General features: G+C 46.8%; 1 protein-coding gene across 3 annotated transcripts in view; it reads left to right on the forward strand.

Moving 5' to 3' along the window:
- The first annotated feature begins 3,676 nt into the window (after positions 1-3,676).
- The window catches only part of LOC115082320 (lysophosphatidylcholine acyltransferase 2-like), a 123,535-nt gene continuing 109,589 nt past the window's right edge, over positions 3,677-17,622 (forward strand). For all 3 annotated transcript variants that reach the window (XM_029586553.1, XM_029586552.1, XM_029586554.1), the window contains exons 1-2: positions 3,677-3,863; positions 9,130-9,269. In XM_029586553.1, the coding sequence (XP_029442413.1) occupies positions 3,729-3,863; positions 9,130-9,269 (275 nt within the window). In that variant the 5' untranslated portion in view covers positions 3,677-3,728. The remainder of the gene's footprint in view (positions 3,864-9,129; positions 9,270-17,622) is intronic.

A 17,622-nucleotide genomic window follows, 5' to 3' on the forward strand; every position in this document is an offset into this window, starting at 1 on the left:
AGAAACTCGTGTGCCTTAGCACAACTTGGGAGCACAAGAAACTGATTTTACACGCAAAATAAATTTCACAGAATTCAGTGCACTTCAGTACCTCAAAGTCCTAGTGAAGTCCTCCTTATCTGACGGGAGACTATTCCAATATTTTCTCTACAGAAACAAAGTTATCAGTTTGCAGTCACTGTTTTGACTAGACACAGACTTGGCTCGAAGAGCAGCAAACCCTGATCAGTTTCAAACTTAACATGCACCTTCTTCCATCTGTTGCTTTTGTCTACGATATCCTTATCTATCAGATCACCAATACGCCCAAGATATATAGAGCCACTAAATGGGAAATACATGTTTCCCCAGACTAAACAAACTAAGCACTCATTTTAGACACAAGAAAAGTTTTTTTTAATTTGAGAAGTTACTTTTGCTTGGGGAGGAATTACCTGACCCAAAGCTTTACAAATATCAGACTAATAATTTTAAATAAAATGCATCATGCTCATAAGAAATGTATAGATTGGCTACAAAGTATAGCTGGACACCACAGGAAGAAAATATTTAGTTATATCACCAACAACTACAAGCCAAGATTAGGTTTTAAAACTGAACACATTCTATAAATAACTCCCACTCCCCCCCCCCCCCCCCCCCGCCACAAAAAATAAAAAAAACCCTGCAGTGTTCAAACACCGCATGCTATGAAAACAATTCTTGGATTTGCATAAAATAAATCAATTCTTTATGTGCTTGATTTTAAAAAGCATTTACGTGCTTAAAATTGGATATTACACATGTAAATGCACTTTAACAGTGTAATTGGGCTTTTGAAAATCGCTACAATATAAGCCATTGAATTGTCCATAGGATATTCACATGTAAGCGCACTTTATGCACATAAATGACTTTTGAAAATCGCTACAATATAAGCCATTGAATTGTCCATAGGATATTCACATGTAAAAATGTTCACTTTGTAAACCGTTATGATGGCTCTACCGAATAACGGTATATAAAACTCATTAAATAAATAAAATAAATAAATGTAAGCGCACTTTATGCACATAAATGACTTTTGAAAATTGCGATAGTATGTTACATGTACAGGTGTAACTCCTTTTAAAATTACCTCCAATGTTTACAACTAAACCATTTCCAAGCTCTTATTTTGTAAGAATATCACAGCAGAAGGGACTGTAAATCATACAATTAAAGTTAACGGATAAGATAAATATAAACCGCATTCACTGCTCCCCAAGTCTGTACTTCCTTGAGTTTACTTAGTTTATTGATCTGATAGATTGCTTTTCCCTTATCACATCAAGGCATGTTACAAAAGTAATGAACATCAATAATGAAGAGTCCCAAATAAAACCCACTAGCAGGTGGGCATGAGTTGGGCTCCTGTTTCTTCATCTGTCACACGTATTACCCTAATGTATGGCTGAGGACCCACCCCCTCACTTCTCTCCGTCTGCTGCAGCAAAGCTTTCCATCATCAGTTTAAGCCTTGTCATGGTTCCCCCCCCCCCCCCCCATTCTGCAGCATCTGAAAGTCATAACCAGGGGGTAATTTATGGGGGACCCAGTTCCAGGTGTAAGAGGCAGAGCAGCAGGGTTGGAAGAGATGGAGAGAGGGCGAGTCTGAGGAACTTCCACTTTGCTTACTAATTCAGTCCCTTCCCTCCTGCGGACTCCCATTTCCTTCTCCTCCGTTATTGTAGTGAACAGGAGAAGGGCTGATCCTGAAGCAGACACTGCAGATCAGACACAAGACAGGGCTGAATTACTACAAGTTTGAAACTTGTGAGCAGCATTGACCCTCCCCTCCACAGTTACATTTCCTTTTTGTCTACAGATTATGTCCTGCGGTGCCTCAGGGATCTGTACTCGGACTGATGTTTTTTAATATCTGGAAAAGGGAACCACAAGTAAGGTGATCAAATTTGCAGATGACAAACTTAGGCTTTCGCACTGAATAGCGCCACTGCCGACTATAATATTAGTAACTTTATCACCAGCAGTGAAGACACCGCCGACTCTGCCCCCTACCCAACTCCCACCTCCCCCTAATTTGCATGATATCGCATACGAGAAGGCCCTTTTCATATGCGATTGAGGCTTATCGCGTGCGATAAGCCTTTGATAAATGACCCCCTTATTTAGAGTAGTTAAATCACAAGTGCACTGTGATAAATTGCAGGAGGAGCTTGCGAGACTGGGACACTGGGCAGTCCAATGACAGATGAAATGTAATGTGAAGTGCAACGTGATGCACATAGAGAAAAGTAACCCACACTGTAACTACATGATGTTAGGTTCCATGGAAGGAGACAACACCCAGGAGAAAAGACGTGGGCATCATAACAATACATTGAAATCGTCGGCTCGGTGTGCTGCAGCAGTCGAAATAGCAAACAGAATGTTAGGAATTATTAGAAAAGGAACATTGAATAAAACAGAGAATGTCATTGTACTTGTGCATTGCTCCATGGTGAGACTGTACTTTAAGGATGGTGTGCGATTCTGGTCACCACATCTCAAAAAAGATATACTTGCACTGGAAAAGGATGAGAAAAGGGCAACCAAAATGATAAAGGTGATGGAATCGTTTCCCTGTGAGGAAAGGCTGAAGAGGTTAGGGCTGTTCAGCTTGGAGAAGAGACTGCTGAGGGGGGGATATGATAGAGCTCTAGAACATCACCAGAGGACTAGAAAGGTTAAATGAGGATCAGTTATTTACACTTTCTGATAATACAAGGATTGGGGCACTCCATGAAGTTAGCAAGTAGCACATTTATAACAAATCCGGAGAAAATTGTTTTTCACTCAACACAATTAAGCTCTGGAATTTGTTGCCAGAGGAAGTGGTTAAGGTAGTGTAGCTGGTTTTAGCTTAGCTGTGGTGCGAAGGCTGTGGGCTTTCACAGGATTCATCGTTCTTCCAGGAATGATGAATCCAGGCCTAAGTTTGTCATCTGCAAATTTGATCACCTTACTTGTCGTTCCCTTTTCCAGATATTAAAAAACATCAGTCTGAGTACAGATCCCTGAGGCACCCCAGGGCATAATCTGTAGACAAAAAGGAAATGTAACTGTGGAGGGGAGGGTCAATACTGCTCACAAGTTTCAAACTTGTAGTAATTCAGCCCTGTCTTGTGTCAGATGTGCAGTGTCTGCTTCAGGATCAACCTTCTCCTGTTCACTGGAATAACGGAGGAGAAGGAAATGGGAGTCCGCAGGAGGGAAGGAACTGGAGAAGCCCATTAACTGCTATTAATAGCCACTGCTTATTACAGACATCAGCAGCATGGGATGTATTTACTGTTTGGGTACTTGCGTCCTGGTTTGGTCACTTTTGGAGAGAGGATGCTGGGCTTGATGGCCCCTCGGTCTGACCCTGTATGGCCTGTTCTTATTATGAGCTGCTCCCGGCACTGTTCCAAGAGCGCAAACCTCCTCACGAGCCGCATAAGCTCAAACATGCGGAGCGTCGCCTTTGCAGCGCTGAATGGCGAGAATCGAATCTCCCTGGCCTGGCGGCGCGTGCGCAGGAGGAGCGAGGGGGCGGGGCCTCGGGCAGGGCGGAAGCGCTAGGTGTGGCGGCAGCAGGAGGAGCGAGGGGGCGGGGCCTCGGGAAGGGCGGAAGCGCTAGGTGTGGCGGCAGCAGGAGGAGCGAGGGGGCGGGGCCTCGGGAAGGGCGGAAGCGCTAGGTGTGGCGGCAGCAGCAGCAGAGCAGCATGGCGCAGGTAGCACCCGTGCAAGAGCGAGCACCGAGGAAGCCGGCGGTGCCCCGGCAGCTCTCCTTCACCCCGCCGCTCATCCGGAACCCTTTCATCCACGACCCCCAGCTGACGGCTGCAGAGAAACTCAAAGTAAGCAGCGAGCATGGGGAGGAGGAGGGAGAAAAGGAGGCTGCCAGAGCCCCGGGAGCGCTTGTTGCAGCGTTTCCTGGCTGCCTCCGGGTAGCAGTACCAGAGCAGTCCCTGGGGCAGGATGCGATGTATCGGGGGGGTTTCTAAATTTGCAAGGGGTGCGTTTCTTAATGGCCTCTCTGCTGGCTCTTGCATGGATCTGCCGCGGTAACTTTTCCTGAGATGTACTAAACTTACCCCCCCCCCCATGCATGCAGGATGTACCTTTAGTACTTCCGCCCATCGCAGCGTCTTAATTTGGCAGCCGAAAAGCAGTGTGGTTTGTAGTCAGTAGTGAGGGTTTATTTTTTTAAATCTTGGATGAGCTGTCTCTGGTTCCGGAGATAAGTCTGTCGTTAACACAAAGCGATCCTTCTGTAAGGAAGTGAGAAGGAACTGCATCACAGGGAAGTCCTTTTTTTTTCCCCTCCTTCTTCCCCTGTTTGCTGCCGTTACTTGTACATGCAAGTTAAGGCAAAAGCAGCAGAACTAGGTAGGTTTTCTCCCGAAACATCTATTGTCCTCGTCATGACAACCAATGTGAACTGGTCAGGAGCAATTAAAAAAAAATAGACTTGGCTGTAATAGAGTACGAGCTATTTGTTCCAAGCAAATGCAAACCTGCAGGAAATGTTTGAGAACCCACGAGCGCCTATGAGTATCGGCAGAGTGGGAAAGAATAACGTCAAAGACTGAATCGAGACTCATTGCGTCCTCTTTTTTCGTTTCTTCGTTTTTCCAAGACCTGCTTCACCTGCAGTTTCAGGGTGTGTTGTGGGAGCAGCTTTGAGGCATGCACTTGAGTAAATAAAGGTAATGCCCAAGGATAGAAGCACTAGCTGACACCTGTGCAAAGTCACCTGAGGCCCCCAATAATGCCTGAGCACAGCCACTCATCCTCTGAGGACTAGGAGCACTCGAGCAAATGCACACCCTTAACCTCTCGCCAACCGTGGAGATAATTATATATGGCATTCAGTGCAAACCAATGGATAGTTCAGCAGGGGGGGGCTATCTGCATCTTGATTTTGTTCAGTTACAGAACTTTTTAATCTTTTGGTTTATTTAATATTTTAGTGATCCTCTAAAAAATTAAAATAAATATACTTATAACTGGTTACACCCCTTATTAACCCTTGTGACAAGTGTGGGGGGAGCTATTTAGATCTAATTCTTGGTGGAACGCATGAGTTGGTGAAAGAGGTAATGATGTTAGAGCCACTTGGCAATAGTAATCATAACATTGAATTTGACTTGATAAGTGGAGAGAGGACAATCAGAAAATCTACTGCAATGGCAGTTCTCTTTCAAAAGGGAGATTATAATAAACTGAGAAAAATGGCTAGGGAAAAACTGAATGGAGTGGCTGGCCTGGATGTTTAAAAATACGATCTTGGAAGCCTGGCAGGGGGATGTTCAGGAATGGCTCGCTGACGTACCGTTTACTGGGGAGAATCTGTTTGGAGATCGGGTGAGGGATGCGGTAGCCCAGTTGTGGGACCACCATGAGACCCTCCAACAGCCTGTGTCTTGGGACCTCAGCGTGGTACTAGCTCAGCTCATGAAAGCTCCTTTTGAGCCGCTGCATACCTGTAACCTGAAGTACCTGACCTGGAAGGTCATATTTTTGGTAGCTGTCACTTCGGTGCGCAGGATGAGAGAGCTCCAGGCCTTAGTGACTTATCTACATTATAGTAAATGTTATCATGACAGGGTGGTCCTGCACACACCGCCTAAGTTCCTGCCTAAGGATGTGAAGGATTTCCATCTTAACCAGTCTATCATCCTGCAAACTTTCTTTCCCAGGCTCTGTTCGCACCGAAGCGAAAGAGTACTGCACAGTTTGGACTGCAAGTCAGTTTTAGCCTTCCATCTGGAGCAGACAGAAGCTCATAGACAGTCCACCCAACTTTTTTTTCTTTTAACAGCAATAAGTTTGTGTTTGTCTTTGCCAAAGATATTATCCAGTTGGCTAGCAGGTTGCATCTCCTTCTGTTACACCCAGGTGGGACTGCATCTTGAGGGTCATGTCAAGGCTCATTTTGTGAGAGCCATGGCAAAATCTGTGGCCCATTTACAAGCAGTTCCCATAGAGGAGATCTGCAAGGCTGTGTCATGGAGTTCTCGCCACATATTTGTATCTCACTGTTGCCTGGGTAGAAGTGTCTGACGTGACAGTAGTTTTGTCCAGTCCGTTCTTCAGAATCTCTTTGAGAACCCAACTCTCCCAAGCTAGGGCCTGTTGGGGTTCAGGCTGTCTCCCACTGTTACCAACAGCACTGTTGTGCCCATTGGCACCTGGTTGGTGTCTGTTGCTCCCCTTTTGTTTTGGGGAGCAGCCTGTAGCTAGGGATTCATCCTTGTGTGAAGACTGCCATCCTGCTTGTCCTTGGAGAAAGCAGAGTTGCTTACCTGTAACAGGTGTTCTCCAAGGACAGCAGGATATTAGTTCTCAAGAAACCTGCATGCCACCCTGTGGAATTGGGTTTCTCTTATTTTTTTAGTTTTAATCGTAATTCTATGTTACAAGACTGAAGAGGGACTTTCGTGGATGCACAGTATAGGTCATGCTAGGCCAAGTCAAAAGTTCTGGAAACTTTGACAGACGTTTTCCATGCTGGGCTCCATCTGATGATGTCACCCATGATGAGGACTTACATCCTGTTGTCCTTGGAGAACACCTGTTACAGGTAAGCAACTCTGCTTTACATCATCTGGGTTCACCATGATTTCAGTTCTCCCAAATCTGGTAGTAGGCAGACTAGGAGTGGATCATTTTTCCCCTAGGAACTGAGGATCCATCCGAAGGGAGGGGCCCCACTCCTTAGGGAGTAGAGGAACTTGGAGGACCTAGCCCTGTATGTGGAACTTGAGCTCTCGCCTCATCTCTTGCCCCCCACCCCCTATCTCTCTGTGTCATTGCTCTCTGCCTTTATTCCTCCCAGCATTTGTATGGGGAAGAATACAGTGAAAAAAGAAATATGGGCAGGGGCACCATGGCAAGCAATGTGACCTTGACCAGCTGTCCACAGGAGTGCCCCCAGAGGTAGTGCATGCTACAGGGACCTTGTAAGGGAATCAGGAGTGGGAGAACCATCCTGAGGCTGGTGCGCCACATCTGTTAGATGCTTGGCCCTAGAGCTGCTTCAGTGCAGAGGGCTGCTTTTTGGGGGGTGGGGGATGAGAGAAATACTGCACAGCCGCAGGTGTCTGGCCTATAGCTATAAAATAGTTCTCAACGTTGCTGACTCTTTGCCTGGCATGCGATGGGTGCACCAGTTTGGCTTCCCCAGATGAGCCCAGTGAAGCCCCCCCCAGCCCTTAAGTAGGGGAAGGACTATGGGACTATGGGCACCAGCAGCTCCAGGGGAGGAGGAGCAGCTGCTTCTAAAACAACCTCCAGTTCCATCTTCCCCCCCCATCAATAGAGAGAGGCCGCCACCTACCTGGTGCAGCAGGCCATGGGGTTTGAAAAGCAGCACCTTCCCCATGGAGTCTGCCTTAAAAGGCTGGCATTCCTGCACCCATGCCTCTGCCCCTCCGGGTCGTGAGCAGGAAATCCTTCCAAGGCGCCATGCTGGTGGCCCGCAGCGCCGCCTGCCAGCTTTATATGACCCAGTATAACCGCAGCCTCTGTAAAAGGGTCCAGGACTTTGCTGCGGGCCTTCCGCAACAGCAGCAGGAGGCCCCTCTCGGTGACGGCCATGATGGGGTCTCGAAGCGGGAAAACATGAGGTGCGTTCCATCTACGATGTTTTCCAGGTAGCAGCGGTGGGCATCGGTGCCAGGGGAATGGCAATGGCTCTGGACCGGAAGTTCAGGATCAACTAGCCAACCTCCTTTGCCCAGGTAAAAACCTCTTTTTGGGGATAAGGTCAGGTATGCAGTGGCGCAATTGAAGGACCATCATGATACCTTCAGCAGCTCTCTACTAGCGCCTCTGAAGGCTCGTCCTCCGCCAGGAAATCCTCCAGGCCGGGTTCCCGAAAGCCCTTTTACTGGCAGAAGAAATATCCTCCAGCGTCCCGGGCTCATACGCCACACACCGGTTCCAGGGGCTGTCCTCGTCAACAGCGAGCAGCCAGACCCCAACAAGTGCCCCAGCCATGGACTTTCTGACTGGCGGCGAGGGAATGAAGGTCAGCTGACTGTACCTCGGACACCGGATCCCCTGGTCGGAGGCGGTCTTCACCCACTGCTGGGAAAATATCGGACCGATGGATCCTCATTATCATCCGATAGAGGTACCATCTGAACTACATTCGGCTCCCGGAGATCTCTTCTCCCCCCCCCCCACCCCCGCCCCCCAGGACATACTTCAGCCGGAACTTGCTGCCCTCCTCATGGCGGGCGAGGTGGAACTGGTCCCTCGCCATCAGCAGGGCCGCGGGTTCTTATTTAGCATCCCTGTGAGTCAAGTGATGCGGTAAACCCGGGTGGACATTTCCCTTCAGGCTCCTGGTGCCATCCCTTCCTCCTTGTTAATATCTGTTGCATCCTAGCTCCCTGCCAAGTTGGAACTGGAGGCATAAGCTGCATATATGAATAATTGCAAACATATGACAAAATCTCCGTCTGGTATGCCCGTAAGAACCAGCTGTACGAGAGGTCCGTTCAGTGCCGCTGGATGATGTCACCTGCGCATATATGAATAGTGACAAATCTCCGCCTGGTATGCCCGTAAGAACCAGCTGTATGAGAGGTCCGTTCAGTGCCGCTGGATGATGTCACCTGCATGTTACGGCTAATTCCTCTTAGCTACGGAAAACATTGTTTACTGCAAGCAGATTTGCTAGAACTGGAGACTTGGAAGTGCTTCTTTCTAGAGACAAAATTACTATGAAACTGAGTTTTAAACATTTAAACATCCATTACTAAAGCGTTTTTAAAAGTTTACAATGGAGCTTACTGGCTCAGCCTCCTCCCTGTGTACATTTCCTTTTCTTCTTCCATGGTTGGTTAGCATTTTATTTAAATGTTATATACATATTTAATAGTAATTTTGACTTTGAAACAAGTGTTCTCAGCTGCCCTTATTAGATTGTGTCTGAAGCACATTGTTCCAATGCTACTGTTTAAGCATGTCACTTCATTTATTAAAATGTATTAATCGCATAACACAAAATAGGCCTAAGCAAATTATAATTTTCAAATGTCCATAAATATTTTACATTTATTAGAAGAAACGTTTCCCTTATACCAATCTTTCATGCATTTTAATTTCCAGATGGTCGTACTTGGAATTATTCTGTTTCCAATCCGTCTCGTATGCCTTTTAATCATTTTGATGATGATTTGGCCGTTTGTAGCTGTCGTAACTGCCTGCTGCCCTTTAAAAGGCTCTCAGCCTTTCATAGGATGGAGAAGGTAAGAACCAAATATCCTACCAGTTTATTATTGAAGATGCCATGCGGGCAGACTGTGTGCTACTCTGGATAAATCATTTACGTACACATTGAACTGGAGTCAGGGTCTGTGTGCACAGAAAGCTCCTTAAGTGTTCTGAGATGTTTGTTTAAAGAACCTTTTATAGCTAATTAATTTGCACTTACCTGTATATATTGTGGTGTTTATATGAAGCTGAAAAATAAGTAAATTATAGTGTGTTGCTTCAGGCAGGATGCCCAATCCCTATATATTTTTATCAACAGGGCAGACTCTTCATTAGGCAAACTAGGTGGGAGGGTGGGAACATTACAGAACCCTTTGAATGCTTGCCACCCACTTTCAAAGAAAGCATGGCATCATGACTCGCTGGAAATATTTTTATAGCTTGTGAGCTGCCATTTCTTGATTGTACCTGCACCCACATTTAAAAAGTGCTTGTGCCAGCAATGGGCCATGGGAGGATGTCTGTTATGCAAGTGAACCCTTGAACCGGAGCAAGAGATGACACCCATCTGCAGTACTCAGGCGGACTCGTCTCCAGCAGGTGGAAGTTCTGCGAAGCCTTGACACGGAGTCCTCAGTGAGGAGGCTGGTACGCAGAACAAGTACCAACACGGGTCTAGGCTGGCGGCAACCAAAACAATGTCCCGATTCCAGGCAAGGGTCAGGGCAGGCATCAACAACGAAGTCCAAGGCAATCCAAAAGTCGAACCAGGAGGCACAAGTGAGCACAAAACACAGCCAACTACAGGAACCTGTTGTGAAGGCGTCTTGCTCCTGACTGAGGGAGTTTAAATCTCCCTCACCGATGACGACATCTTCCGGGTCTGGCCTCGCTTCAGCGTCGCAGCCCCTTTAAGAGGCGGAGCCAGCCGCGGCTTCTTCGCTGCTCCCTGACGTCTCCCTGCCTTCACACCGTGGCCTGCGCGCTGCCGACCGCCACGAGGGGGATCCTGCTTGGCCCAAGAAGAGGAGGTAGGGAGGTCTGGCCGCGAGCAATCATGGCCAGGCCTCACAACAGTACCCCCCCCCCTCTTTTGCCCCCTACTGGCTGGGCCTGGCTTGTCGGGATGTAGATGATGAAAGTGGTGAAGTAACAATTTATCCAATATATTTGCCACAGGTTTCCAGGAGTTTTCCTCTGGACCAAACCCCTCCCAGGTGATCAAATATTCCCATCGTCTATGATTACGGCGAATATCCAGAATCTCCCGTACTTGATAGATGGGAACTTCGTCAGACTCTATGATAGGAGATTGACGTGGAGTATCATGGAATTAAGAAGAAATTAGAGGTTTAAGCAAGGAGACGTGAAAGGAATTGTGGATCCGAAGACTGGTAGGCAGACGATAAGTTACAGGACCCAACCGTTTACTGATGAAGAATGGTCCAATGTACCGGGGAGTGAGTCTCATGGAGGGGATCCGTAGGCGTAAATGACGGGTGGAGGGCCAAACCCGGTCTCCTGAATTGAATTGCGGAGCGGGACGATGGTGTTTGTCGGCCATCCGTTTCGCGGTCTTGGCCGCTTGGCGAAGGCGAGCATTGGTAACCTCCCAGAGTTCATGGAGTCGCTGTGCCGACAGTTGGGCTGCTGGGGAGGCCACCGTAAGGGGTAGAGGTATTGGAGGCCGTGGTTGTTTACCAAAGACGATCTGAAATGGAGATTGTCCAGTGGCCGAGTGTATATGGGAGTTATGTGAAAACTCGGCCCAGGGTAGTAGGGAAGCCCAATCATCTTGGCGGTGGTTCACAAAAAGTCGTAAAAACATCTTTAGTCCTCTATTGATGCATTCCGCCTGACCGATTCCCTTGCGGATGAAACGCCATGGTAAAATCTAATTGTATGCCAAATTTCTTGCAAAGCACATTCCGGTATTTGGCCGTAAATTGCGGGCCTCTATCAGAGGTTATATGAAGAGGAAGTCCCTGTAGGCGAGAAATATGTAAAGAGAATAGCTCAGCCAATTCAGGCGCAGATGGCAACTTAGGCAAAGGTACGAAATGAACCATTTTCGAGAACCGGTCGACTACAACTCATATTACTTGATTACCATCCGAAAGAGGGAGATCTACAACGAAGTCCGTGGATATGTGGGTCCAGGGTTCTTGAGGAGGTGGAAGGGGCTGGAGGAGGCCCCAGGGTCGACCAGGTAATGGTTTCTGCTGAGCACATTTTGGGCATGAAGTCATGTAGGCCCGCACATCCCCCTTCACCTGTGGCCACCAATAGTAGCACGATAGCAGCTCCAAGGTACGTGCTCTCCCAGGATGGCCAGCAGAGAGAGAGAGTCATGCGCCCAGGAAAGTACTTTGGAGCGAAGTCAGAGTGGTACCACCGTCTTCCCGGGAGGTACGGTCTCTGTGGAAGCGAGCATCAGCTTGGCAGGATCTATAATATAGTTAAGAGTCTCTTGAGTGTCCTCTGTTTCATAAGATCTGGAAAGTGCGTCTGCACGACTATTCTTGATCGCCGAACGATATCGTAGAATAAAGTCAAATCGTGAAAAGAACAATGACCAGCAGGCTTGGCGAGGGTTGAGGCGTTGGGCTTTGTTGAGATATTCTAAGTTCTTATGGTCAGTGTATACAGTAATGGTGTGTTGTGCCCCTTCCAACCATTGTCTCCATTCCTCAAAGGCCATTTTTATGGCCAATAATTCTTTGTCGCCGATTCCATAATTCTTTTCGGCCGGAGAAAATTTTCGGGAGAAGTAAGAACAGGGAAAGAGGATGCCTCGATCTGAATGTTGACTGAGGACTGCTCCGACCGCAACTTCAGAGGCGTCTACCTCCACTATGAATGGTCGGGTAGGATCCGGGTGGTGGAGGCAAGGTTCTTGTAAAAAGGCAGTCTTCAGACTCTCAAATGCCTGTATGGCCTCACCGGTCCACTTCTTGGTGTCCGCTCCCTTCTTAGTCAGAGCGGTAATTGGTGCCACGATGTGAGAGTAGTGTGGAATAAAGTTCCGGTAAAAATTAGAGAAACCAAGGAATCGTTGTATCGCCCGAAGCCCCACTGGCCGTGGCCAGTCTCGAATACAGGCCACTTTTTCTGGGTCCATTTGAAAACCAGTGGTGGATACAATAAATCCTGAAAAGGGTATAGACTGCCTCTCGAAGAGACACTTTTCCAGCTTCACAAATAGACGATTCTCTCTTAGACGTTGTAGAACTTGTCCAACATCTCTGCGATGGGTAGCCAGGTCCTTCGAGCAGATAAGAATGTCATCTAGATATATAATCACCTGCTTATATAACATGTCCTAGAACACTTCATTCTGGAAAACCGCAGGTGCGTTGCACAGGCCGAATGGCATAACCAGATTCCAGGCAAGGGTCAGCAGGCAGCAATCCAAACAAAGTCCAAAATCCAAGCAGGGGTCGGGGCAGGCAGCAAAACAACGAAGTCCAAGGCAATCCAAAAGTCGAACCAGGAGGCACAGGTGAGCACAAAACACAGCCAACTACAGGAACCTGTTACGAAGGCGTCTTGCTCCTGACTGAGGGAGTTTAAATCTCCCTCACCGATGACATCATCTTCCGGGGCCGGCCTCGCTTCAGCGTCGCGGCCCCTTTAAGAGGCGGAGCCAGCCGCGACTTCTTCGCTGCTCCCTGACATCTCCCTGCCTTCGCGTCGTGGTCTGCGTGCTGCCGACCGCCACGAGGGGGATCCTGCTTGGCCCGAGAAGAGGAGGTAGGGCGGTCTGGCCGTGAGTGATCGTGGCCAGGCCTCACAACAATGTCATTGCGCCTGTGTCCAAAGGCCCTGCGGCTCCCGGTGGAACCTATCTTGCCACGCTGCTGAAAACAGGAGGTAGCCTGGAGCTGCTGCATTAGGAGTAGAGCAAGAGAGAGGGAAATGAATGGTGGCTAGGTGTGGGGGAGGGGTAAAGGGGATGATCGGCAGGTGGGAGGGTTGGAAAGAGGTTACTGGGCAGGTGAAAATGATGAAAAAGAGGGTGCTGAGGAGATGGGGAGGAAGTCCTGAGGAGATGGGGTGAAGAGAAAGTGCTGAGTAAGTGGGACATGAGTGAAGGTGAGAGAGGATGGAAAGAGCAGAAGCAGGACAATATAGCAAAGGGAAAATATATTTGTGGTGATGGTATACTGTGCATGTAGCAGAGGGGAGTGAGGAGGATGCTTTTCAAGTAGGGCTCTTCAGACAAGTTGATCAATTTCTTTGGCTGAGTGTTGGATCATGGGAGGGCATTATATTATTGCATACTTAGATTTCAGTAAGGCGTTTGGCATTCTTCAGCAAGTTTATTTAACCATAAAACGAGGCTTTTCATGGCCAACAAGATGAATTAGCAAGAACATGTGGGTGACATCATCCAATAGCATCAAATAGACCCTTCTCTCCTAGGTCACAGCTTTTGCTCTACTGAGCATGTGCAAAAGCTCCCATACAAGGGCTGCCTCGTGAGCACTTTATTGATTGTAGAGTTTTAGCTTGGTAGTTGACTCTCCAGGGAGGTAGGTGGGTATTAAGCATAGTTGAACCTGCTGCCTATGGAGAACCCTTTTATTACGATAAGCAAATTTGCTTTCTTATCGACAAGCAGGGCTGAATTAGCCATGACATGGAGAGTTTCATGATGAGTATTGCAGCAGATCACTTACTGAAAAAAGCAATCCAGACCCCACCATGGAGAGTGGACTACTGTGTTAACAGGATGCATTCTATTACTGTCATTTCTTGATAGATGATACAGACAGTAATGGGTCATGAAGGAGTGAATTAGTAAGCAAGTTGCAGTTTTGCAAATGTCTGAGAACACAAACACAAAATGTCCCTGATCTCGGAAAGGCACCAAAGTAGCCCTCTGCAAAACAATTAACTAAATAGAGAGTGCTATTTTGATACAGAACACGCACAACCTCCAACTGACGGACCACGTTTACCACCACCAATTTCTATTTCGGTGTGTTTTTCTCAATTGGCATCCTAGCTGCTTCTTACAGTCTGGGTCCTCTTACCTAAGAAAGCATACATTTCAGGGGAGGGAGAGTGAGGGGAGAGAGTTGGAGTGGGGACAGGGGAAGGAAGTGGGGGTGAAGTGACCAAGGGGGAGGAGGATGAGTGACTGAGGTAAATGGGGGAGGGAGGGTAAAGAACCTGACTCTGCAACTGCAACGCGTGGCCGGGGTACCGCTAGTTTATTTAATACAGGAGTAATATGTTCGTAACGTCTTGTACCTGTAATCTGATATATGGCAGCGTAACATAAGATTTTGGTTCAGGCCTTTGGCTCACTCAGCTTGTCCCAGAGTCCTTTGCTGTCTGCCTTAACTGAACCTGCTGGTATACAGTGAACCTTTCACTGACCTCAGATTCAAGAATTTGGAAGATATCTGGAAGACCTTTAGGCTCTGCAAAGCCTATAATTAAAGGTCAGGAGGTAATCGATGGCTGAAACTGTATTCTTTTGCTTATCTGGCTCCAAGAGACTCCAACTGAAATCAGAGTTTCTCCCTGCCCCTTGGAGATGAAATGATTGATCTATCGACAGAATAAAGAAGTTCAGAAGAAACAGAGCACATCAAAGCAATACTAAACAAAGGGACCTTCAGGTGGGAGGGGATTTCTCAGGCTAAAGATCAGCTCATTACACTGTCATATTGTGTAAGTGATCCTCGTCACAAGCATTTAGCAGTTTGAATCTATATAATATAGCTTTTTACAAGATAGACAGACACAGGCTGTAGGGCTCCTGTATTGAAGGTCTGGCAGTCTGTATCTACCAAGGATATGCAATAATAGTTATGTTTGCCTCAATTAAATTACTTGTAAATATCCTTGTGTCCAAATATCTGCAGAGAAGCGCCACTGTACAAAGTTAGGTAATATATACAAATCAGTCGTGCAGCAGAATTCAAAAGTACTTGTTATGGTTTTAGAGAATTAGAAGGAAGACCTAAATGAAGACTGTTGGAGTAATCAATATGCAGATGCTTCTAAGCCTCACCACTTGCTCCCTTAGCTCTGCATCCTGTTTCTTGAGTGAATTGACCTCTAGGCATCTTTCATACCGAACCAGTTCCTCACTGTTCAGGATATGTCTGAAGAGAGGCAGCAGTATTAACTGTAGTAATGTTGACATGTTTTCCAGTTGTCCTGTTCTTCTTAGGATCCTAGTATGTGTTGAAAGAAATGAGAAAAGAGATCTACCAAATCCCTTACCTTTTCCTCCATTGACCTGCAAGTATTGAAAGTTTGTCTTTTTGTGGATACCAAAATCTGCAACAGGGTAGACGCCCAGAAAGATATGGAAAACATGAGGAGGGATATAGCTAAGCTTGAGAAATGGTACAGAGTCTGGCAATTAAGATTTAATGCAAAAAATGAATTCATACATTTTGAACAAAAATCCAAAGAAGTGGTATACAAATCGAATGAGATCTGGGGTAATGGTATTTGATCTCGATGTGGCCAAACAGGTGAATAAGGAGATGACAGAAGCCAGAGAGATGGCTGGGTGCATAAGGAGAAGAATGGCCAACAGCAAAAAAGGTGATATTGCCACTTTATAAGTTCATAGAAACATCATCTCAAAACATCACTAAGTAGAAGAGCTCTTTCCACCGCAGGCCCTAAACTTTGGAACTCACTCCCACCAGACCTCAGACTTGAACAATCGGCACCCACCTTTAAAAAGAGACTCTAGACCTGGTTGTTCAACCAAGCATTCTCCTAACCCAAAAACCAAGCTTGTGAACTTCACGACTGTCGACATCAGTCTCGACAAAGTCAGTACCAGCGATTATACTCACTTTTCCTCAAAATATATTGTATTTAAATTATACTCTCCTTACTCATTGTAAGTTATTATTATTATTTATTTTTTCCAAGTTTCAACTCACCTTGTTGTTTGTAAGACATTATTCTATATACTGTCAATTTAATTGTAATGTAAACCGAAGTGATTAGTAACTTTGTTGCCAGAACTTTGGTATATAAAACTGTTAAATATAGAAACATAGGGGGCGCTCTAGCGCAGCGATCAAAATGGCCGCCTAAGCGAGGATCTCCGCTCTAGACTTTCCAATAAACTGGGGAAACTGCACTTCAAACTAATTTCCAGCGCTTATTTCTCGATCTTTTAGATCCTACATCTCTCCTGCATGCGATGGCAGCAAGCAAAGCCGGGAAAATTGAAACAGCCTTCGGCGGCGGCCGGAACAAAAAGATCGAAAGCTGACCCGCCGTCACCAGGCAAGGCCCCGCCAGCGAAAGTTATGGCGTCTGCTGACATTGTCTTAGTCGAGCTGAGACAGCTCAAAGATTTGATTAATATCAATATTGATGCCACTAACGCGATTCGGGGCGAACTACAAGCGGTATCCACCCAGCTTGACACGTATAGGTCCCGACTGGAAGATGTGGAAACCCAAGTCTCCTCCCTATTGCTGACGGCTACCTCCGTTCCGCAGCTCACCAAAGATATGGCGCACTTACAAAATTCTTTGGAAGACCTTTCTAACCGAAATCGCCGCAACAATATACGGCTTCTCGGCATTGCGGAAGGAGAAGAAGGTAACGATATCAGCGGCTTTCTTCTCAAGTTGCTTACCTCTAGCCTCCATCTTGAGTTCCAATACCCTGTGGAAATAGAACGGGCCCATAGAGTGCCTACTACACCTCTTCGTCACTCTAAATATCCGCGGCCCATTATCTTCAAATTGTTGCGTCATCCGCAAGTTCTCCAAATTCTGGCGGCTGCCAGACATCAGGCACCGGTTCAATATAAAGGTCACAATATATTATTTGTTCCTGATTTGGCCAAGGAAACTGCCGCGAAGCGTAAGGCCTTTCTCGCTCTCAGGCCGCGACTTCAGCGCGTGGGCGCGAAGTACGGCCTACTCTATCCAGCGCAAATGAAAGTCACTCACCTTAATCACACCAAGATCTACCAATATCCACAAGAATTGGAGACCTTCCTTCAATCTATTGGCAATGGCCAGGAAATGGTTACCTGAACTAGCGCAGCACAAAGTTATTTTTTGCCTGACATGGCTTTCTTTTAGTGCTGGCTATGCTTGGAACCGAGGAGTTGTCCGTAGCGCTGTTACAGCTGGTTTTTTCCTTTTTCCCCTCCTTGACTGTTCCCAATTTAATTTTTAGATGAGCGGAGTAGATCGCTTGGAAAGTCAGTGATCCGCCTAGACACCCACTACTGGTCCCCTACGGGACTCCTTAGATAGCACGGTTAGTGCTCATACTATTTGATATCTTTTCCTTTTTTTTTTCTTTTTTCTTCTTTCCTCTTTTTTCTTCTCCCCTTTTTCTTTCTCTTTCTTTTCTTCTCTAGTCTCCTCTCGTCTCCTC

The sequence above is a fragment of the Rhinatrema bivittatum genome, unplaced genomic scaffold (genome assembly GCF_901001135.1).
Source record: "Rhinatrema bivittatum unplaced genomic scaffold, aRhiBiv1.1, whole genome shotgun sequence".
NCBI classification, from domain to species: domain Eukaryota; kingdom Metazoa; phylum Chordata; class Amphibia; order Gymnophiona; family Rhinatrematidae; genus Rhinatrema; species Rhinatrema bivittatum.